At 39.6% G+C, this 24,109-nt stretch overlaps 1 protein-coding gene across 11 annotated transcripts in view; it reads left to right on the forward strand.

Annotated features, from left to right (window-relative positions):
* The window catches only part of ABLIM2 (actin binding LIM protein family member 2), a 125,793-nt gene that overhangs the window by 25,090 nt on the left and 76,594 nt on the right, over positions 1-24,109 (forward strand). For 8 of the 11 annotated variants that reach the window (XR_013774211.1, XM_079305328.1, XM_079305329.1 and 5 more), the window contains exons 2-3: positions 9,391-9,534; positions 20,728-20,911. Coding sequence is in view for 10 of the 11 variants with exons in the window: in XM_079305328.1 (XP_079161454.1) it covers positions 9,391-9,534; positions 20,728-20,911 (328 nt within the window). In the remaining variant the exon portion in view is untranslated. Of the gene's footprint in view, positions 1-2,500; positions 2,599-9,390; positions 9,535-20,727; positions 20,912-24,109 lie in introns of those variants that run through there. The other 3 variants (XM_079305330.1, XM_079305327.1, XM_079305326.1) reach the window with 2 other exon arrangements.

The following is a 24,109-nucleotide window of genomic DNA, read 5'->3' on the forward strand; positions in this document are numbered from 1 at the left end:
TCCCCAGTAGAAGATCCAAATTATCACTTACTTGGATCAAAACTAGCAAAAGCAAAAATAACCTGAAGTAGCACTGCAACCAGTTTTAGCAACTTAGAAGAAAATACATCTAAAAATGTACTGAGAAAATATGTTAAATATGATGATTACTTGTATTTTGCAGCATTTTCAAAGTAAAAGTCATTAATTAGATATTATTTATGGAAATTTAGTATCTTAATCAGTATTGAGATAGATATATATACAATGAGGTAGAAACTGGATGAGCCACTTAAAGTCCAGGGACATAGTTTTATAAAATCACAAGGGCTCCTGTATTGGAAGGGACCCATGAAGATTGTTGAGTGCAACTCCTGACTCCACACAAGGCAACCTAAAATTTAAACCAATATGCCAATCCCAAGCAATTTAAGAGCTGCTGCAAGCTAACAGGTACGTATCTGTTGAATACTGCAAAGTCCCTGAATCTCAGGTGGTGTTATAACTCTGATTTTAAAAAAATTAGTTAGAAAAATGCTTCCATATTTTATTGTGAAGAACAAACTACATTCTTCTACATTTAATAATATAATTGTTCCAAAAACTTTTCAGAAACAGATTGTGAAAAAAGCTCAAAATAGGCTTAGTGAAGTGCAGGAAGAACAGGAGTGGAGGTAGATGTACTTTCATCTTCCTAGAGTCACAGAATCCTATTGGAATATCTCAGACTGGAAGGGACCCATGAGGATCATCAAGTCTTAACTCCTTTTTCCTTGCAGGAACTACCTAAAACTAAACTATAACCAGTCCAGTTACTGCTGACGTTCACTTTAGCTTACACTGGGGAAGATGACAGTGAGTACAGGAAAATGCTGAGTTAATTAGGAAGGGGTCTGAAATCTTTTTAAAATGTGCTTTATAACTCATGGTACCACAGGTTATAAAGATTTTGCAGCAAACTGATCCTTTCAGAGTGGCCTAAATTCACTGCAGTCTGGTTGCTGTTTGCAAAGATCTTGGTGACAACATTGACCTGGGTAACGTAACCTTGGAAAAAGCAAACCTGAAACGGGATGGGCGAGAGCACTGCTGTGGCTACTAGGACTTCACTTGGGATTTTAAGAGGAGCCAAGTGCCCTGTCCTTTTCTGTGGCCAGGGCAGTGTGCTGTTATTGGAACAGTGGAGTTACAGGTGTTTGTCTGTGTTGATTTGGGAAATCAGGTTAAAGCTATGATGCTCTGGATCATTTGCAGCAGGGGTCTCTGCTCTCTTGGCTGTCCCTTGTCACTCTCCCAGTCAGCCCATCTTGCTGCTGAGGTGCAGCGGCCTCATGCTTTGTGCCTGTGAAGCTCATGAGTGGTGATGGAGTTTCTGGGAAACACCACAAAAACCCTCTGAGCTCCTCGGGTGAGATTTCTCCTTTGCTGTATCCAAGTGGTGAGACTGCAGGGGAGGCTCAGGGATCACACCTCAAGCTGTAAATACAAATCACTGTGTGACTGCATCATGGTCATACAGCCCTAAAATGCAAGTTACCAAGCGTTTAGCCTGGGAAGCCTGGCAAGACTGCGTTAGAGTGAAAGCCTTTTTTCCTGCCTATTAATTTACGTGCCTTCAGAGTGTTGCCTTTTAGCAAAGTGCCTTTTGTGTTTCTGCCAAGCTGAAGGAGCTGCTGGGAAAACCTAAGTAGGCCAAATCCTGCAAATATCTGGAGAGCTCAGCCAGGGTGGCTGATGGTGATCCAAAAGAGTGTGAGGATGGGTTTGGCTTCATGCAGGCAGCACAACAATACTGAACAAAACAAAAAACTGGCAAAGGAGTTTCATGTCAAAAGGCAGTTGCTGCAAGATAATGCATATAGAAGATTTTTTAAAATTGAGTAGCTCATAGTTTTCATTCAGAGCCCGGGACCTTCAGATCTGTGCTCTAGGTCTTAGACCATGTCAGCTGAGGGCTATTTAAAGTTATAGAACGTGTCTGGCATGGCCCAGAGCAGTGGTGTACTCACCATATAGATTTCTGAAGTCAGAGTCCTTATAGAAACGCTCATTCTGTTCCCATGTAGTGCTTTAAATAGCTCAACACATCACTGTTATTCCAGTGATACACATGCCAACTCCATATGAGCAGTCAGGAGAGGTTTTTGGCTGCCAGGTATCACACAGTGAGAGCATCTCAGTGCTTTACATCATCTCCTCGTGCTGTGCCCTCCTGCACCAGGGGAAAGGAGTGCTGTGTTTGGGGGACGTCTGGAGGGGTTTCCCTGCTACCTCAGCCTGCATTTCTATTTCATGACAGGGAGTTAGCAGGGTTTAGTCCTTTCAGCCTGTGTCCGCAGGTGCCCAGCAGCACTCTGGAGTGGCCGTGGTGTCACCTGGAGCAGGGACACCCCTTGTGTCACCCCCGGCCGTGGCAGCGCTGCCGCTGCTGTCGCTCGCTGTTTTTGCCGGCGGTGACGGGGGCTGGCTCTGCTCCCTCTGTGCGGGGCTGCTCGGGACTCATCTGAGCCCGGCTGGGCTGGGGCAGCACACCCTGAGGATCCCGCTCCCCGCTGGCAGCAGAGCTCCTGGAGATCCCCCTCGGGGAGGGACTGAGCGCAGCAATGCCTGAGGATACAGGTACAGTGTGATGACTCCACATTTTGGTCAGCCTGGACCTGAAATGACTTGTTTGGCACCTGGGGCTGTGGTAACTAAATCACTGATGCTGTCAACAACTGTGTTTATGTGGAAACGCAGCAGAGAGGGAAAGATGGTTAAACAGTTATTGTAAATTATGCTTTGTGTTCTTTTAATTATATGAATGATGATTCAGAAATGATAATGACTCTGGTAGTTAGCCAACAGCTCAATTTGAAAACTTTCCTCATTCTTTTAAATTGAAATTGTTTTCAGAGTTTATATTTGGCTATAATGGGAAAGAAACCCCTCTGTATTTCTTCGTGCAGATATCTTGGGCTGTTGTTTCTGTATCTCACTGCAATCTAGCTAAACCTGTACAAAAATAGCTTTTGCAATGCTGCAGTAACAGTTACTCCAACTCAGCAGAGATTTATATGAACTTTCTGTGTTTGAATTTGGTAAATATTTAATTATAATAACGAGGGCAGGAGGTTAGCTAGTGCTAAGTTTGTTTCTGTGATGTGAATTTCACACAGAGCATGTGGTGAGATATGAAGCTCTTGTGTGACTTCTCAGGCTGTGTTGCACCTCTTGTACATGGTTTATTCACATCCTGCTGGATAACACCTCTCTTCTGCCTCTGGTCCCATAAATTCTTAACTGGCAGTAAAAGCAGAGGTCGCCTCAGCTGGCTGTGTGCCCTGTATCAGCTGTGGGTTTCTGGTTTGATGATGATGAGTAGGAAGTGCTGGGAAAGACATGCTTTGGAAAGGCACTGTAGGAGTGGTTGCTTGTATGTAGTAGAAACAGGTATACATTTCAAAAAGGAGCACAGTTCTTGAAGCATTTTACTTTGTAATTTTGGACAATGTGAATTTAATTGAGACCTATTGATTAGACATTTATTGAATATGGTGAATATTTTCTCTTACAATACAGGAACTAAAGAGAGAAGTAACAGTGCTTTGCTGTAGGAGCCACCACAGAGGTCTTGGAAAGAGCAGTGGGCATTTCTGGGGGTTGCCTGGACCCTCTTGGTGCAGAAAAGCACCTTTGGGAAAGAAAGGCAGTGAGTTTGTGTGCTGGCCTCTGTGTGGCCAGCTGGAGGGCTCAAGGGACCATATAATATGGACATTGACAGCAAAACTTCTTTCCCTTTATCCTCCTGATCTTGTGGTTTCTTGTGGGACCTACAGAAGAACAGGGCATTATAGTGAGAATGTGCCATAAAGCAGGGAAACACATTTGTAAAGTCATTTAACACAAGGTGCTAATTGAGAAGTAGGATAAACCAGGTCACCACCAGTTATTTAATATTCTGTTTTAGAACATCTAGCACGTGCCCTCCTCAGGCAGGGTGGGGCCAGGGATTTGCTTTTCCCCACTGCTGAATGGGGTTGGCAGGATGGGTGGGAAGAGCTTGTGGAGTTCCCATTACACAGTTACTCATTTTCTCATCTTTTCTGTGGAAAAGACCAGTGAGGTCTCAGGACTCTGAGAAGCTCCATAATGAACCCCTGGTTCTAAGGAAAAAAAAAAAAGAAAATCAACCCCCTTATCTATATTAAATGTAGCTGACATGTGGTTCTCTGATCACTGCATGCATTACTATATTATGCATTTCTATGTTATCCTCACATCAGCACAGCTCCTTGTCACTGGATTTTAAACACAGACACAAGACGGGGGAGAGCAGGGGCCAGCCCTACAGTGGGAATAAAGCTTCACTGGGATATTTAGAGGCACTTAAATGCTTCCTTCCTATGTTTTCATCTGGATGTTTTTAAATTCAGCTCTGAGTGTTTTGACTCAGTCGACACAAGAAGGGTTTGTTAAAACAAGAATTTAAACTCCAGTCTCTAATTCCAGCAGTACTTGTGTGCGTCTCCTTTAATCCTGCTCCAGGAAGATTGCAAATTTAATTCCCCATTGGGCTGCTGTGAGCCTCACCCTCCCCAAATCACTTGATACAGCATGTCAGCAATCAATAATGCTGTCCTGTTTCTCAAATGCTAAGTGAGTAAATGGCATTTGGGTCTCATATTTGTTTATTTTGATTTTTAGTAACCACTTCTAGCTATAGAGACTAAAGGTTTCAGTGTCGACACAAAGATAATTTGCTGGTAATTCCTTCATGCTGAATAATATCCCTTACCAGTGCTGTGTCGTTTTGATTCAGAGTTGGAATGTGGCCTTTGCCTTTGTTGAAAAAGCTGAACATTACTATGAACTAAACAGCTGGTAATTATAGTTTAAATATTGATGTCTTTTCCTCTCAAAAGTATGTTTTCATTTAATGAAGCAAAATGTTGTGGATTTATAGAGGAGCCTGTAGTTACTAAAGAAAATTATTGTATCTTTTTTGCTGATGGAGAGCTGCTGTTGCAGGCCAGTGGTGCTGTATTTGTATGAGCCTGAAATGAAAAGCTGTCACTTTTTTAACCCAGCCTCCAGAACACAATAAAAAAAACCCAAAACAACCCACAAAAAGGAGGGTTGGAACTAGGTGAACTTGAAAGACACTTCCAACCCAAATAATTCATCAAAGATTCTGAGATTATTATATCAAATTGTGTCATTTGGCCCTTTATCATTTTGGGCTTCTTTAATCACCAGGAACAGTAAAACTATTAAACTGTTGTGGTTTTTTTTTTCCAGAACAGAATTAGATAATGTGGTGCAAATGAGTTATGTGGCCTTAATTGTGTCTGTGTAATAAAAAAAAGAGGAATTCTTTATTATTAAGCTTTTAGTTGAGTTTTGATTCCAGATTGAATGCATTTTTAAGCATGACACTTCTTAATTTTCAGTACTTGATTTCCAAGCTCAGAATGGCTTCTGTATGTTGCTGTGTGGAATTGAAACAAAACAAAAAAACTGGAAAAAGCATTAGGGCTGTGTCAAATTCTGCAGCTTCTGGACATGTTTCTTCATCAGGTCTGGATCTACCATGAAGATTTCTCATTTAGCTGTTGGAGAGCCTGATAGCAAAGGGGTTTGTCATCTTCTGCACAGACCAATCCTAGACTGGATCTTTTGCCAAGAGTTTGGTTTCCCAGTTCACTCACAGCACAGAAAAGGTGACATTTTCTATCCCAGGTTCCTGAGCAGAGCATGACCAGGGACTTATGAATCCTCTCCCTTCTGTTACCACCATCAGCTTGTCTTTTGGAAAAAAGCCTTCCTGTCTCAGCCAAATATTTTCCTTGTCTCTGGCACCTTATCCTGGTCCCCACAGCTGTTAAATCCTGCTTACTCTAGCAATGCTGCAGGAGCTGGGTTTAGTCAAAGGGATGGGATTTTTACCACAAGCTGTGGATTTTCATGGATCCAGTGTACCTGTCACAGTGTTCACCAAAGTCAGGCTGCAGCCTTTGATCCAAATACTTCCAAAAGCAAGGTCTTCTTCTTTCTTTTTGATGTTGAAAACCAATACATTGTATGCCAACATTTTTTCACCTTTATAAAAAGCTTAGACATTTTTTCTGAAATTTTCCCTGCAGAAATGAGTTTGAGATCATCAAATGCAAGTACTGTTCATGTGAATGGTTAAAGTTTGGCAAAGCTCTCAGGAAAATATTGTGATTCTTAGGGATGGTCTGGGTAGGTCCAAGAGTTGGACTTGATGGTTCCTGTCAGTCCCTTCCCACTCAGGGTATTCTGTGAATCTGTGGAAGTTACAAGCACACCAAAAAAGCATTTGGCAGTGGCCATAAGATGTGCAATGCAGCTTTAATAATAAACAATGCCACTGTCCCTCCTTCCCTGTGGTACATGCAGCAAGTGCACATCTAGAGTAAGCAGGGTAGAAGTAAATTTGAGAAGTTTTCCAGCAAACTGTTGCTGGTTAATGTGCCCTATTTGGTCCAGAACCAAGCAGAATTATCTACTGTGTAGCCTGGTGGAGACAGGCTGAGTCTTGACATCAGAGATGTGTGAGCACTGGACAGTTGGCAAGAACATTGGCAGTGATGGCCCCAGCAGACAAGTCTTGCACAAAGAAGTCCTGTGGAAAGTGCTCCTTCATTCCTTGCCAGTTTTTGTCTTTGTCAAGAAGTGAGCACAGTTGGATCCTTTTAGGGTTTAAGGATTCATGAGGATGCCTCTGCTGGAGCAGAAGGTAGTCTGGGAGAAAGGCAAATTTAGAGAATCAGGTATTCAGTTGTATGTTGGTTTAGAAAAAGTAACTTGAAGTTAAGAAGGAAATTTCTACAAATTGTGATATATTGGAGGCATTTCATTTATAATGAGCTCTTTAATTAGTTATTATCCAATGAATTGTCTCAGATCATTAAATTCCATCAGTAATTCATTATTTCACTTAATTAATATGTTGATTGTTTCTACTGCTTTGGAGGAGACTGATTTTGATACATAAATGGACAATACTGAATATTGCCATGTAAACTTATCTCCTTAAATATGGTTTGAAACATAAGTGCAAATGTAAAGCTCCCTAATAGAGTTAGCTTCTCAGAATTGTCAGCAGTTGAAATTTCAACTTAAATCATATTAAGTGTAAGAGTTTAAAAATATAAACTAATATGTGATTAATTATATTAATTACATTTTATATTATTTATATATTTATAAATATTATTTATATTAATAATATAATTTTGTTGTGCTAGATAGAAAAGTGTCTTAAACTGTCTTCAAAGGAACTCTTTGTAAAGATATCAGAGGCACTGTATTCCCACTGGGATTTTGTGTGAAATACTTAGTAGCTTAGTTCTGAACTGAGAGAAAGGAAAAAGAATTACTTCTTTGTCTGCAGTGTGTATTTTAAATATGCTTTGTGTTACTTCAAGATTAGTAAGAAAATTCCAAAGGAAATTTCAAAGAAGAATTTAAAAACAAACCCTAAATATTTTTTGTTTTAATTTCTTTTTTAGCTGAGTTCTGAGGTTTTAAAATTCTGAATCTTGATTTAGAGACCCTAAGAGAAGGAAACATGTGAAGTTCTGCCCTGTAACTCTAGACACTGAGTGCCAAATACATTGTGAAAAACAAATTTTTCTGTTTTCTGCCACATTTTCAGTTTGCAATCGTTACCAGAAACCAAAAAAAACCCCAACTTTGCAACAATTTATGTTTGCTGCTTTGCAAAAAGTGCAATGCTGGGCTCCCAGGGGCAAGAAAGGAACTAGAAGAGAGTGTTTTCTCTGGAAATGTGGGGTTTCTTACAGGGTTGATTCTTTTTCAGGGTGGGTTGTTTGTTTTGGGCAGGTTGCAGTACAGAGAGATTCTTGTGTCAAAAGAAAAGTATTGCAAAGTTTCCTCTGTTTTTGTTTGAGGAATAAATCAGACCCTCATAGTAGCCTCAATGATCTTTTTTACTTTCTCTGTGTAAGTTTGGGAATCTGCCTTTCTATAAACTTCCAGTTGCCTGTAGTGCTTATGTTGTTTTTATTGGACATGTCTTTAATTATAACCAGGCCTTCAGTAATTGCTCCAAAGTTCACAATGCCTTGAGCAGGACATTTTTGACCATCACAGAACATGTAATTTTAGCAGACAAGACAAAATGCTAGTGGGTGGTGAATAATGCCATGAGAAGCTCAAGCACATGTATCTTCTGGGTAAAAAAATATCAAACCACTTCAGTTCAGGAGTAGAAAGTGATGTTTTGGGTAAAACTTGCAGCAAGTCCCCTGGAGGAGTGTGTGGGAGGGGAAGTTTAGCATCTCCTGAAATACTAACTCCAGCTCAGTGGATGTGGAAAGCCCTTTTTTGCTTAAGCCTGTTGGTGTAGGAGAGGTTGCTCCAGCTTGACTGGTTGGTTGGCTGGCAAGTTTGTTTTGTAGCTAAAATTTAAACAAAATCACTTTGAAATAAGCGCTCCAGCCTTTGAGCAACCATGCCACATTATAAAAGAAAATGTCATTAAATATGTAATTTACTTAAAATGCTTTATGTGCTTTCCTGTTTATTAGTTCTTCACACAGGGAAAAAAACAGATCTCTTGAGTTACAGTACAGCTCCTTTATAATTAACTGCCTTGATGCTTCCTCTCTTGACTCCTAAGTACACTGTGATAAAAAATTAATGCCAGTGCTGCAGCAGGATTGCAAGAATAAGGTCATGTCTCACTTTTTCCACATAACACGTTGAGATGCCAACTTATCTCATGTTATCAACAGCACAATAAATGCAATTTCTAATTTACATCACAAGATGGCAGCAAATTTTAAATTCACTTCATTTTCATTAACCTAACCTCTTGAAATTGTGGTTTCCTTACAAAATGACAGAAAACTTTGTTTAATGATCAGTTATATGTGCTATTTACAGGGATGTTAATGTTTCAGAAGTACTCAAAATATCTGCAGAACTGTATTTCTGTCATAAAAGCAGTAAAAACAAGCATTTACTATAAACTTTAAAGATCAGTAGCTTGTGTGTAAGAGTTACCAAGTCCCATTAAAGATATTTTGAATAAAATCTATAGCTTTTATCTATAGTTTTTGATTTCTTGAAGAGAAAATATGACAAAGCATTTTTTGAAATTCAGGCTGAGGCTCTCAAGACTTGATCATGTGTAGAAGGAATTCTGATTTATGTTTTGAAGTGTGTTCAGTCAAAAGCTTTCAAAGTTATGAAATATCAGGGTTGGCTTGGCTCAGCTCCTTTTGGCAGATCTTTTCTCCTGTGCTGGCCAATCCCTGAAGTTATAATTTTAATCTGCTTGACCTGATTTGTCCTAGGTGTTAATTATCATTGCTTGTGTATCTTACAGAAGATGCACCTATGGCTTTTAAAATGCTCTATTTTCTGTTTTGTTTGCAGTTTCACAACCCCAGGCTGTACACAGCCAGCTGGAGAAGCCATCCAGTACTGCAATTCTCTGCAACACCTGTGGAAAACCATGCAAAGGAGAAGTTTTGAGAGTTCAGAGCAAATATTTCCATATTAAATGCTTTGTTTGCAAAGGTAAGTGTGACTGCTGCTTCTGTGAGTAGGGTATTAGCAATGGTGTGTGACTTAATGATCCTGCAAACTTTACAAGCATATTTTACAGTCCAATCCATGCCTGAAAGGATTTACTGTGAAATCTCTGACTCCTTACTGTAAGGTTATAAACATAATAATTAAGTCCCCAAACTGGAGTTTGTTTTCAATGGATATAAAGCTGCTTATATCCATATTGGAGTTTATTATAGAGTTGGGATGTCAGGAGGAAGAGCAGTTTGGGAGAACAGTGCAGGGCTAGGAGAGAATTTACATTTGCAAAGAAGCTCAGAGGTTCTCTGTGTTCCAGCTCTGTATTTCATGCCCTGGCTGAGCCATGGCCACATCTGTTCAGGTTCTCTAGTGTTAGACTGTGATCTTTAAATTCCAGTGTGACCCTCTGTGCATTTCCATTCTTTGAGGGGAATGACTTGTTTTGCTCCAGGTTGGTGCCTGGTGATCTAATATTGTCACCTGAATAGCAGAATGTCACAGGAAAAGGGAATTATCTGATACAACACCCCTTCTGTAGATACTTGCTTATTTGAAAACCTATCTGGAAGCTGCAAATATCTAATTTGTTTTAAATGTACAAGCACATAAATGTTAACTGATGTTTAATGAACAGCCTGCTTGCTCCATTATTAACCAGTGTTTCAAATGACATTTATTAATCCTTGTAGCTCAGTCTAGAAACATGTGCATGTCTCTTATTCCAGATGTGTTACTGTATCTATTTCTACTCCTCTTTAGAGTTAATACTAGAAAGAGATCTGTCACTATCTGTTAGCTATACTGATTTTTTTTAAAAATCCCATGGAATTCAGTACATACTATCAATAACTGAAACAATCTTTAATGAGTTAGGCAGACAGGACTTAATGTTCAGCTCAATAATTGTGTCCTTTGCAAAATTGCACAGCAAGCAAAATAAGCATACTGCACTTTCTTACACAGCAAAAATTAATTTTGTCATCTATTCAGAAGATATTAGTATTTTGGGCAGAGCACAGCCCATACACACATCTTTTAAGTTCTTTTAAAGCCAACTGTTCTTATGGCAAATTTCACTATTAAATCAGTTTGTCAGACCTAACTCAGGAAAAGAGCAGCTGATCTCTTATTCAGGAGTCTTGTCTCTTTCATGAAGCCTCAGTAACATTCTGGTATTTGCTTCATATGATTATCTTAATGAAATCCAAGCCCCCTTTATTTTTAACAGATTTGCTCTGAGAAATGACAAATCCTTCAGAAGTAGTAAGACAGAATGATACATCCAGTTTTTGGTTTTATAGGTCACCTCCATTTAGATGATGCCAGGTCACCATCAAATGCAGCATGGGGTCACTGAACTGATTCCCTGATCCCAAATTTAGGCAGTGCTGAGGGATTTTTCCCTCCCCCATGCAGAGGAGGATGATGAATGCACTGTAGAAGCTGCATTGCCCTGTCTGAAGAGATAAGGAGGAGTTTGTTCTGGCAGATCTTGAATAAAATGAGGGAAAAATCACAATGTTAACGAGGTAGCAGGGTAGCATCTGTCAGCACAGGAGTGTCAGAGAGGTGCTGCTTGGTGTCAGGGCTCTTGGACTCCTCCTTAATAATCATTTTGCTGTGTGCTGGGTTTTTACACAGAGATGGTTTGAGGATTTTCTCTCATTATTTAAATGCCATAATTTCTTCTATCATTTTTCAAGGGTTTGCATCAATTTTCTGGCATTTATCTGGTAGCTGTTTTTTGTTTTGTTTCTGGGTTTTATTTGCTACTTAAGGAGCATAAGTTTCTTTATTATATGGGTTTGCCATGTTGCTACATGAGAAGAGTTGTGGAACAGAATAGTGCACTAAATATACATTTCACTAGCTACATAAAAAGAGAAAAATCAGGTTAGGCAAATGTGATTTAGATTTTTAAATGAATGGATGAAAGAATGCAGATCATGTGTTAGAATATAGCACAAAATGATATTCAGCTCTGATCAGTCAGTCTGCTTTCAGCCTTGGAGGAGAGTTTTGTGCCATGACCCCTGCTGTGCGTGGGCAGAGTGATGATTCTGGGAGTGTATTTATCTTACTGTTGATTCCTCCCTGTGGTGCATTTATTTTGATGCTACTCAGCAGTGCAGTTTGTCCTGTCTCAGCTCATCCACCAAAGATGGCACGTGGAAAGAGGCTGTGTGTGCTGTGTGTGCAGTGCAGGACTGTCCAGGACAGATAATCCCCTGTCTGGGCTGGCTGCATTGCCCTGCTAAGATGCCTGGTTCACTGCCTGTGTTAAATCATCTTGTAGCCTGCATCAGAAAACATTTAATATTTATAGAGCTGCAGGAGATTTGGGTCCCTCTCACAGAATACATGGCTGTACAGTGATGGAAAATGCAAACTGACAAAGAGCCCGTGGATAAGAATGAGAAATGACCATGGTGTCGTGTCTAGAGGTACTTGAGGTCTGTTTGAATGATCTCATCAGTGACAGATGATATTACACTGGAAGAAATCATACCTTTTTGAACATGTGTGAAATGTGAAAATATTTCTTCAATAGTTTTGGATGAATTATGAGGGTCAAATATATTGAATTGTTTACTTTTTTTTTGGGATAGAAAGGTAGTTTTATGTATTGCCATGCTGCTGTCTGATTATTCAACTATATAGATGCCTTTTGTATTAAAATTAAATTGCATAACCAAGGAAGGTTAATATAAAGTCTTAATTCCCATGCAGTTCTTCTTTCATTCCCATCCAGTCCTTCTTACATTCCCCAGATAATGTTTCTAAACAATTCAAAGTTTTTTAAAGGAGAACAATTTATTTATTATTCAAGACTGAGACACAGCCAGATAAAAAATTTTACAGCAGTACTGGGAGCATCTGCTAGTTTTGCTCAGTATCAAAGTTTAATAGGACCTAGGGAGGTAAATAAGCATTATAAATAAGGTTTATACTGATTTATATTTGTATGTGTTATTTCCTGTTTATCTTCACATCTAATCTTTCTAATAAAGTGCTGTCAGGAAAATCCCATCTAACTTCACTTCAAATTTTTACTTAATTTTAAGTTTAAAATATATCCCATTTTAATCAGGCTTTACAAAAGTACTGTTATAATGAATCAGATGTGTTTGATATAGCAAGGCAAAGTTTCATTAGACTTCAAGGGCTTTGATTCCCATGTTTGATAATTCTTTTTTTTTATTTGTTACCACTGTAATAAAAGCACCAAGGAAAATTGCTAAAGTGATACAATATTAATGACTTAGACTGTCAAATTTAAAAAAAAAAGTGTGGAATATAAGCTATTCTAAGGGTGTCTGTCAGGTTAGGATTGTGCTTAAAGGAGTGGATGGTATTAAACAAATATTTACTTGGAGCTTGTTTACAACAGTGTGATTTAGTAGACCCAACAGAGACAGGTGAACTAGACTTGTAGATAGGAGGCATTTAGGTGCTGTAATTATATTTTCTTGGGTAGCCTCTCAGATATTTGATAAGGATAGAAATTACCCAGTTTTACTGGTATTTGGCAAGTATTTAATTTTCTGTCTTTTGGTAGTATCCTGACATTTCAAAAGTGGCAGTGACCAATTTCAGCAGGAGGATCCATACCATCTAAAAAGTGTTCTCTAAACACTCTCTAAGGAGTGTTCTTTGTGCATATGTGAGAACTGTAGCTCACATCTGTGTCCTTCCCTGGTTTGTCTTGAAGGGAAATAAGCTTCCAGTCTGAGCCACAGAGGTAAAAACAAGACCCATGTGCTTCATCCTATCTCTTATGTATCTTGGTTTACCCCTAATCAAAATTCTCCAGATTGCTGTCTTGCTGTGGGTGCAGCACATGCACTCTTCCCTGCTGGCCCAGCTAGCAGTTGCAAGTTTACTTTTCCTCCATTAATTTTCATGGGGTTTTTTTAAATTAATCTGCTAGAATTTATCACATCTTCATCTTAGAATGGGGTATGTGCCTTTGGGGATCAGTGTTTCTGTGACCCTGCAGTGTCCTGGGAATTGGAAAAAAGCCCAGCTCTGGATATATCACTTCTATACCATTTTCTCAGGAGAGCATGCAACAGAACCCAGAGCTGTATCATTTATCAGGAAGTCCTATTAATGGGAAGGACTAAGACAAAATATTCAGTGAGAATATTTTTAAAAATGGAATAACTTGGCAATAGGAGTTATTTCTTTTATTAGATCAAATGTATCTGCTAGGATATAAATATGTTCAAAGCCACACTGAGCAATCTGAGGGACTCACATTTGAACATACCTACAGGGTTTCACATTTCAAAATGGGAGTCATTTACGGGAAGCTCGTTTGTAAGATTTCCGAGTCCCAGATTTTTGCCAGGCAGCAGCAATTCCTGGTATTTATGGTGTCATGGGCACTGGGGATTAGTGTAGGGACTCTGATTCATCAGGCACTCTCAGCAATGTGTCCCACACTTCCTGAGTCCTTCAGGAGTTTGCAATCCCAGAGCAGTATAACAGGAAAAACTGTTCCCAATGTAATGCTCACCAAGGTTGCAGAGAGTAGTAGGTTTAGAGCTGCCTTATCAGCTTATATCAGTGAGCTTGTAATTTTTATTTCACTCAAGTGATGATGATAATAATAATCACTTTTACTAGTGCAAAAAGTAGCAGCAAAATGGTTCTATGTTGTAGTTTTAAACTTTAAAATTTTTAATCACTAATTTTCTAAGAAAAACCTCACTATTTAAAGCATGAACAAATTTTGGTCAGTTAGTTAACTTGCATTATCACAAAGTAATGGATAATGTTCCTTTTCTATCATCATGTTCGTGTTGCAACTTTTCCTTGCATTCATTGAGAATTTTCTGCAGCCCCTCATGTCCTGGCCACATACCCATCACACCAGCACTCTAGCAACATGGCATATATTTCAGCCAGAGTCTGGTGAATCCTTTTTTAAGAGTATCTTTCACAAATTTCATAAATATATAATGTTAGTAAAGCATGGTAAAATGGACAGGGAGGAATCATGGTTATGAGTACTGGTAAAGGAATATCTTATTAACATTCAATAAAAGGTAATTAACCTAATTAAGGTAATTAACCATCAAAGGAAGCCAAACTTATGTTGCTTCTGTTTTCCAATTTTTTTACTCCTTATTTGCATTCTTTTAGTCCATAGACTAAGGAGTTATAGTAGAAAGCTAAGTGCTCATTAGAGGATAGGATTTTCAAATCTATGTAAACTTTGCAGGCAGTAAAGATACTATTCATATAAAGAAGTTTTGAATGTACATAATTTCGGTTCACATTAGATGTCACAGAGTTGTTATTATTATTAACAAAAGTCTGTAAGTTTTTTTAATTACTCAAGTTCTCTTTTTGGATAAGGTTTTCCCTGTGCAAAAGAAGCCAGAGCAAGGATGCTTTGTGCAAGGACCTCCAGACTATGTGATGCTCTTTCCCTTGAGGACACAGCAGGGATACAGCAGCACTCTGGAGGAGCTACTGGGCATTTCAGTGCACTAAGGTGATGTGATGCCTGCACTGAGACCCAGAGAGAGTTGCATAAAATTCATCACTGCCACAGTGGTGTTGTTCCACCTCCCACTTTCTGCAACTCATTAACACAAGACCATCTGCCATATCTGTGAATAGAGCAGGGACTTAATTTGCAAACGTGGAACTGGCACCCAAAGCACTGTTAAAAAAAAATTCTGAAAATATTTTGTGGTGTTGCTTTGCATGTTGGGGGTTTTTTTGGGTTGTAGGTTTTATTTTATTGTATTGTTTTTAAAAACCTGTTTTAATTAGTCTGGCAAGTGACAGCAATATTTTATCATAAACACTCAAGATGCTATTAGGTTGAAAATGGGTCAAAGCACATTACTCTGTTCCTTAAATTTCTTTAGCATACTTGTAAATTTTAAATAACCAGATTGAGTCCTTAAAGCAAGGAATTAGTATAAATGAGACATGTTTTCATGGGGATTATTTTGATAGTTTGAAACAGCCCCATATTAATGCTGTGAGGACCTTGCTCACCTCTAAGACTAGAGCTTTTATAGGGGAGTAACACTGTCTCTAAGCTATTGGGTAACTATGGTCTCCAGAAGGAAAATGGAAATATACTTTCTAATGAAAAATTACTTGATGTGAAGTTTCCATTTAATATAGGAATCAAAGTACATAGTGTGCAGGAAACTTCCCAAGGTCTTCTTCATTTTAATGGGAATGGGTATACTCTGATGTTTTGTCAATCTCATAAGAGCATTCTGAATCTCAAAGGGTTTTCCTGCACAGAAGTGTTTACTATACAAATTTATTTATGGGCATCATGGCCAGTGTAGCCTGGGAGCTTGTGTAGGTGCACTGCATTCTGTGTCCTTTATGACTTTATCAGTGCTACATGTGCTTGGTGAGGTGTTGCAGGATATGAGATACCCCCACAGTTCTCTGTATCTTCTCTGCTCCCAAAAGTTGTTGGTTTTCTTCCATCAGACCTGTCTGCCTTCCTGCATTTCCTGGTTGGAAGGTGGAGAAGGAGCTAGCAGGGCTGTCCAAGACCTCTGGGGCTGCACGCTGCTTCAGTTTGCCCTGGATGGTAACAAAATGAGGTGTCACTCAAGTCCTTGAGATTATAGATGGTGTTTTTGATATTATTGCTGATACACTGCCAGTGGCTGACAGGCTTGAGTATTCTTGATTTCACAGATGTGTTTGGACAGACAGTTGATATGATCACTCATGCATAGGTGGGGATTCAGTTGTGTGGTTTAAATACCCCACTGCAAGATTCCTTCTGTCTCACTGCTGCTCACCTATCAACTGGAGGTTCAGGTGTGAATTAACTAAGAGGTGATATTCCCATGCCAATACTTGCATGGCCAGCAAACTTGGAGCTGGGAAAGACTTCCCTAAAAGCTTTGTGAAAAGCTTATCTGGGCTTACCAGACCATGCAAGAAGGCGTATCACAGTCACAGCCATCTGCTGGAAATGGGCTTGGACTGCTTCAGATTAATTGCAGTTCAATTAGAATTTAAGGCAAAGCTGTAGCAATGGAAGTTTGCCAGGTGGTTGTGGTTCCTGCTCACAGGCATAGTGGCCAGGAGAAATGTTCCACATATAATTATGAGCTTTAGGAGAGTGGGATCCCAGACTTCATCAATGGTGCATGAAGACATACAATTTAGCAGTGTCATTCTTGGGATCTTAGTTAGCCAGCAACATCCATCTCATGGATGGAGAAAAATACCAGAAATGGACATAAAACCACAGTGCTGAGCAAGAAAAATTTTATTTAACTTACATCAGGAAGGAAATAGGAGGGGAAAATATAGACTTGTTACGTGCAGTTGCATGTAAGCAAACCACTTGATTGTCTGGCAGCAGAACAGCACTGTTGGGATGGCAAGACCTGCAGTGCAAGTGCTGCAGCCTGTGTAATCTGCAGCAGCACAAGTGCAGCATCCCCCAAGCAGTCAGGACACAGCTGGCTTTTAGGCCCCAGCATGCAGCCAAAAGAATTATCTACTTTCAGAAGGCTCATTTGCCAGCACAGAAAATAGATGCATTTTTTATTTGTACACTGTAAATGGAATACTGATGCATACAGTAGTGGAATAGCAACATGCTTAAAGTGCATTGATTAATTGATTTACTGCTATTTATTTTTTTTTAAATCACAGAATAATGGAAGGGGCACTTAAAGGTGATCTAGTCCAAACCCCCCTGGAATGAGCAGCGACATCTTCAAGTAAATCAGGTTGTTCAGGGCCCTGTCCAACCTGACTTAAAATTTTTCCAGAGATGGACCATCTACCACCTCTCTGGACAACCTGTTCAAGTATCTTGCTGGCCTCTGTAAAAATTCTTCCATATATCCTTTCTAAATTGCACCTCTTTTAGTTTAAAACCATTACCATGACACACTCCATAAATTCCAGTGCTTCAGGTGCTGTTACAGACACCATGCTAGGGGAAAAAGTTGCTAAACCAGTAGAGGAACCCTTTTCAACTGTATATATATATGTATATGAGGTATTGTGGTGTCAGGTACCTGCAAACCATCTTGAAGAGTGGAATTATCCAGCTGTAAGAGAAGCCACACTGAGGTACCCCCCCTAAAAATGGTGTGGAAATTGTCCCTCTCAAGTCCCATAGCACATCCAAGTACTGGCTTGCTACTAAATACCACAAGAAGAGCCAAACATTTACTTATTCACTACTTACAATTTCCTCCTAAAGGTATAACTGCTCAGAAAAAGGCATTGCCTTATATGCGGGGTAATACCAAGATGAATTTCTGTGTGTTAGTCTCTTCATTAATATAATTGCTGTGTTTGCAGTGCTTTTATTACCAAGATGAACTCCAGAAACTGTTGAAAACTATTTCTAGGTTATAAATAACCCTTCCTCCACATACTCCTTTTGGAAGACAAATGCTAGGTAGGAGTGGGTGTGACATAATGCTGATTTCCTGTCCTAGGAGAGTAGGATCTGGTAGCTGCCTTCAGATATTCTCTGTACTTCCTCCAGCTTTCCTTTCCTGGTTTTTTGTCTCTGCAGGTTCATCTCAGATGGGCAGTGTCTCTGCCCATGAAGGTAGCTGGCAAGGGAAACAGCATCTCACCTGAGAGGAGGACAATGGGTCTCTGAATTTTCAGAGCTACTGTCCTCAGTTTTAAACTGTGGCTATTTTAATATCCAGGCCAGTATTTAATGAATGATGTTCATTCAGCCACTCTCTGCCATGAGGAGGCTGAAGTGATGGTGATGCAGGAAGGGACCTGGTGAGAGGATGCTGAGCTCACTTTTATTTCGAAGTCCCAGTAACTTGTTTTTCTGTTGCTCTTTGTGTGAGCAGTTTCACTGCAGGGTTTCCTGAGAATCCAAGATTAAGTGCATTAGTGCAGTCTGCTTTGGATTTGTACACAACTTTGTGGTAGTTGTGACATTAGTGGCAGAGCAGAGAGAGGCCAGTATCCCCAGGGTGAGACAGAGTGCCACCAAATGCCAGTGGTGACTGCTGCTGACCCATGTGCCCCAAACCTTGCACCAGAGCTCTCAGCTGCAATGAGACAAAGCCTGCTGGGCTTATATTTATATAATAAATAGAGATTTAATTGTGCAAAATGTAAGAAATGTATGTAGGGACATAAACCCTCCCTCCTTTTCTTAGAAATGCAGTTATGTCCTTTTAACTTTTTTCTCTTATGATCCACTTTGCAAGTTCAAACATTGTATGATACAATTTAGAACTGCTCTAGGACATCAGCATCAGCTCAGCATGCTGCTCAGCATCATCTTAAATCCATAGCTGAGCTCTGCTTCTGTGACACTAGTAAGTAGCTGAAATGCATAGGCTGAAAGAAACTCATGATATCCAGCAAGTTGTGCCAGATTTTTGGAAAGTCTGTTCAAAAAGCCTGTCCTTCATAAAATGAGAGCATGGGTGGGAAAGAGAAATGCTAAAGCAAATGTGTTAAGCCTGTGAGATAGAGAACATATACAATGTATTGAAATATAAATAATCTAATCCATGTTGTCCGTGACACATGCAATATAAGTGTAATTCCTTTGAATTATAGGAAAGATTAGAACCCATAGTTCTTCAGTTCTTGACCATGCACTAATACAGTTTAATATGATTGTTGTTTTCTGACTCAGCAGTCAGGGCCATGTCCAGGGACAATGATGGGAACAGAAATCCCACACAGGGATGAGCCCACAGAGGGTTCAAGGAGGGCCTTGAGCCCAGGTCTCCTGTGCTACAGTTAACAAATACTGTAAAAAAGGGAGGATCCAAATCCAAAAGGATTGGATGTAATTTTGAATGAATGATCTGGATCATCTGCTTTCTTGGGGTTTCTGAGCTGTATGTGTTACTTTGTGCCTTAGGCACCTCTGTTGGTCTCTTTTCATGTAGTTCAGGTGCAAGATGACTGATTCTGACACTGCAAACAGGCTTGGGTGAGAGTTACCATGCTTTATGTTTAGAAACCACAGTGCCTGTGGACTCTCAGGTACCTAAGTGTAAATCTCAGTCTTGAATTTTAGCAGCGTGGATACTTCTGCTATTTTGAGGCCAAGCAACTCTGCAATGTTTTGTGAATGTAACCCAAATTTAATAAGCAACATTCCCACTCCTTTTCTGTGGGCTGTATGTGAGTAGTGACACTGCTGTGGTTCAGCAGTTTGACTGTAAACACCATTTGCTGATGGGAACACATTCCTACATGAACATCCCCAGGAGCAGAAGTACGTAGTAACAAGTGTGGTGCTGTGATCTGCAGTAGTGAACACAGCAGCAAAATCACCACTTTGAAGTCTAGTTCTTTTTTAAATCAAGTCAAGTCTGTTTTCAAAGATGCTGGTCAATGTGGATGGTGGTCATGTTCTATATGTCTGCTATTTCTGTATGACTTCACCAGACCATTTATCTACCCTTTCCCATTCTTATATGTTCTCAAAATTCCAGCCTAGCTCCATCCCTGGTGCAATGAAGAAATCCCCTGAACAGTCTCACAAGCCTTTGGTTAATCTACTTTAACCCTTTCCCACAGGTTTAGTTTAAAAAGTAGAAATTGATATTTGGGACTAAAACCTTACTTTTGCCAGGAGCAGATGAATCTGGAGATGCTTCCAGTTCATGCATGGTGAGTGATGTTCATCAGGTAAACATGAGAGCTGATTTAACTTGTGAAAACTTGCAGGAATTGCCATGACCATCAATCAGCCCCTGTGGTTAGAGACAGCAGTACTTAAACTCCTTTAGTGTCCAGGAGGAATATCAAACACTTGTAATCTGTTAGAGATGTTTCTTTGTGACACTGGTGGTTTAGATTTTAAAGGTTTATATGCTTTCTGTGTGTCTTTTAACCTGTTAAATATGTTAGATGTTGTATGTGGTAACCCCAAATTCAACTCCTGCAGACTTTTACTTTGTACTCACAGCTGCTGCACTGAGGTCAACATTTTTACATTAAATAAGTCCAGTTATTAGTGTCCAAAACACATGACTGATGTAATTTACTGTAAGAGTAAATCAATCTTTCAGATGCACATCTGTTCTGTGATCACAAGCCCATGCATTGAAGTGCTTAAATGCTCCATAGGAACTGTTCAGATCACAGGTGGAAAATCAGCCTAATCTTAGAGCATTTGTTTCTTGAATTCTGAGTCTGCCTTTTCTCTTTCTGCAGCTTGTGGATGTGACCTGGCTCAAGGAGGATTTTTTGTGAGGCAGGGAGACTACATCTGTACTTTGGACTACCAGAGACTCTATGGCACACGATGCTTCAGTTGTGATGAATTCATTGAGGGAGAAGTGGTCTCAGCACTGGGCAAAACCTATCACCCAGACTGTTTTGTGTGTGCTGTCTGCAGGTAAGTTTTCTACATGAAGCTTCTGTTACTCCTTAAAAAATTGCAGAATTAAAAAGGAAAAAAAGTCTGTAATTTTGAGTGCCTTCCTTTTTTCCAAATGTGTTTTTCTTTTTTATGTTATCTTACATGTGAGGTTTTCAAAGTGCTTTAGAAGCTGCCACTGTCTTTGTTGTAAGACATTTTGCCCCAAGTGTTGCTTTAGTCCTCTACTGTTTTGTCATTTGTTGGCCTGAAGTTACAAAGGATTCAATGCAGTGGCTGAGTCCTCAGCAGGCTGCTGCTAAAGCCCAGTGCAGTTCAGAGGGATCATTTCCCACATGGCTCCCAAACTCAGCAATACAAGGAACTGATGTCATTTCGACCTGCATCTTAATCCTCTTGTGTAGAAATAACACAAACATCTCTCTTGAAGACTTCATGAAAAAGCTTGAAGTGCACTAAACCTTCAGAAAACTCACCATTTTAGCAGTTTGGACCAAATGGAAGTGCTGCCATAGTTTCTCAGCTGAACTTGAGCTTTTAGGAGCTCAGGAAAAGCTGCCCCACTTTCCAAGGGTTTCAAAGCCCAAAGGCAGTGGTGCAGCACAGTTCAGATGCTCTGTGTGCTGCTGACTCTGCAGCCCCAAACCAGCATGTCCATGTCCCTGTCCCTGTGGCTGTCTGCCAGCCCAGCCTACCCTGCCCATGGAGCTGCTGAGCTCAGAAATCTTCCTGTGCTGAAGCAGGAACAGATTCCAGAACATCCATTGAGGCAGAATCTAAATTAAATAAAGCAATTCCAAAAATAATAATAAAAGCTGTGATAGAGGGAAGACTCAGAGATGGACAAGCCTTTATTATATTTCATTCTAAGTTTTGCACTGTTTAATAGGCAGTTTTTCCTTTTGGATACTTAAAAAAATATGAAGAGTAAAGATAAGAAAAAATCCTAATTTTTTTTTTTCTTTTAATGGTAAGGAAAATGACTTCAAGTGTATCTCATGAGTTAACTGCTGGCTGCACATGCTGTTGGCCTTCAGCTTGGCAGTATTACAGTCTTCTAGAGATGAGCAGAGCTACTTTTTAGTACCTTTTTTCTCAGAACAAGTACCTTCTGTAAAGTGAGGTACTTCTCAATTTAAGAAAAATCAAAAAAATGTTTGATTCTATTTTTATGGCTAAACATGCTTGTATCTTCAGTCACACCACTAGAGGTTAGAAATATATTTAACTGTGTTACTGTACTTAGAAACTCCATACATTGGGTTTTAGGCCATTGGAAATGCCAATTCCTGCTTCATTTAGTCATTCCTTCAGATGATAGTTTGGAGCTTGGTGATATAGTTTGTCTCCTTAGATATTTGGAATAATTTTCCTTGTGACTAAAATACTTAAGTACCTAACAATTCAGGTCAGTTAAATTGCAGGACTGTGAAATTATTCATGCTGAAAATACTATGTGTGATGAAGATGTGGTAAAGATTTTAAAAGTTAAGTTCCTGATACAACAATATATCATATAAAAATTAAAATCAGAGATATTCCCTGACCTTTTGTGTAACTAAATAGTTGCATTAAATGCTATTTCACCGTTTCTCGTTGTTCAGTAGAGAGACCCTGATCTGCTTCTGTTGCTTTTCTTGGAAGGACACACAAATTCATATTGTCTTCATCAGAGGCAGCTAATGCCCTGCTGACTAGCAGGATTCAATTAGTGTCTCCCAGGGGGGTTGTAACACTGATTTGTGGTGCAGAGCAGCAGAAGAATCCTGTCATGTGTTTATATGCTTTAAATCAACTTCAATTACCCCTGTCATTTCAGGCCAGACATAACCTGTGTTTTTTATGGGGAAGTGTCCTATTTAAACATCATCAGTATTTATTTTATTGAGTGATGTCCTCAGTAAAATAAGGTTGGTAGACTATAAGGATATGTTGTTTAAACCAAACGAAGGAACGTTTTCTGTTAATTTAAAAAACAGTAATAATAAATGGGGGAGAAAGTGTAAAGCTCTCTACCTTTATATTTTTCTTGGTGGGAAGTGTCAGGAGAACCATTTGTGCCCTCATTTCTTACAGATGGGCAGAAACCTTAAATACTGGGCCAAAGCACACTGTCAGTAGTAGCTGGTGGATGGTGCCAACTGTATTTGGCATTACCTTTTACAGCCAGACTTCAATGTGGGTGCTGTGTTAGAAATCTAACCTCCAGAATGGTGTGAATTTGAGTGGTGGTGCCTGCCTGCTGGAGGGGCTGATCCTGCTCCCATGGAAAGAAACTAAGCCAGGCTCTTACATCTTCACTGGCAGCAGGAGGCATTTTGCACTCATGACACATTTCTCCAGAATGCTGCAGAATGGTTAAATTCTTTTAAATGAGCACTTCTTCAACCCCTATTTCTGTAGCTGCTGAAGTAACACTTCTAAACTGTTTCTACATTGCATAGTAAACCAGTGTCAGTAGCAACTCCTTTTACCCCTTATTTTCAGAGAAGATAAGGTTTGAATAGAAACATGTGGGAAGTGTGTGGTAGCATCAGTGAAAAGCCTAGCTAGCAGAGCAGTGGGGAAAAGTCAGCACTCCAAGCCCAGTTTGGATTTACTGAATTTACTGCTGTTGGGTGCCACATGGCCCAGTGTCACAGGGAACTGTGTTCCTTGTACCCTCTGTGCTGCCCTTGTAACCTGCTGCCCTCCTCTGTGAAAAAGCTGGAGTGTCAGAATTCCAGCTCATCCCTGGGCATCTCTTGGGAGTCAGATGCTACTACCCAGTGCTGCCACAAGCTAAAGTCTGAAAAAAGAATTAGTATTCTGAGAAAAACTGTTAAAAGTATAATATATTGTGCCATCTTATCTGATTATTTCTCTATGTCTTGTGTTAACTAAGTGGCTCTTAAAAAAAATCAGGTTTCAGTTGTGTGTTTGCTCTGTTGGAGTAAAGATTGAGGGCTTAATCCTTTCTTCTTCCACTGCTGTTCATAGTCTAGTGAAACCTTTCTTCTGCTGTTGTGTTTTGTGATGATAATGCCTAAAACTAAGAATGATTGAAACAATAACAACATAGATTGAAAACTGTTGCAGATTAAATTCTTACTCTGAGTTCCCAGGAAGTGGCTGAGCAATCTTCTTACAGCTTCAGTAATTGGAAGGAGCTCTGTTCTCCAGAGAGCTGCCAAAGACATTTCCTTCAGAAACATCATGTGTTTGTAATAGTGAAAT

Source organism: Erithacus rubecula, assembly GCF_903797595.1.
Source record: "Erithacus rubecula genome assembly, chromosome: 5".
Classification (NCBI taxonomy): domain Eukaryota; kingdom Metazoa; phylum Chordata; class Aves; order Passeriformes; family Muscicapidae; genus Erithacus; species Erithacus rubecula.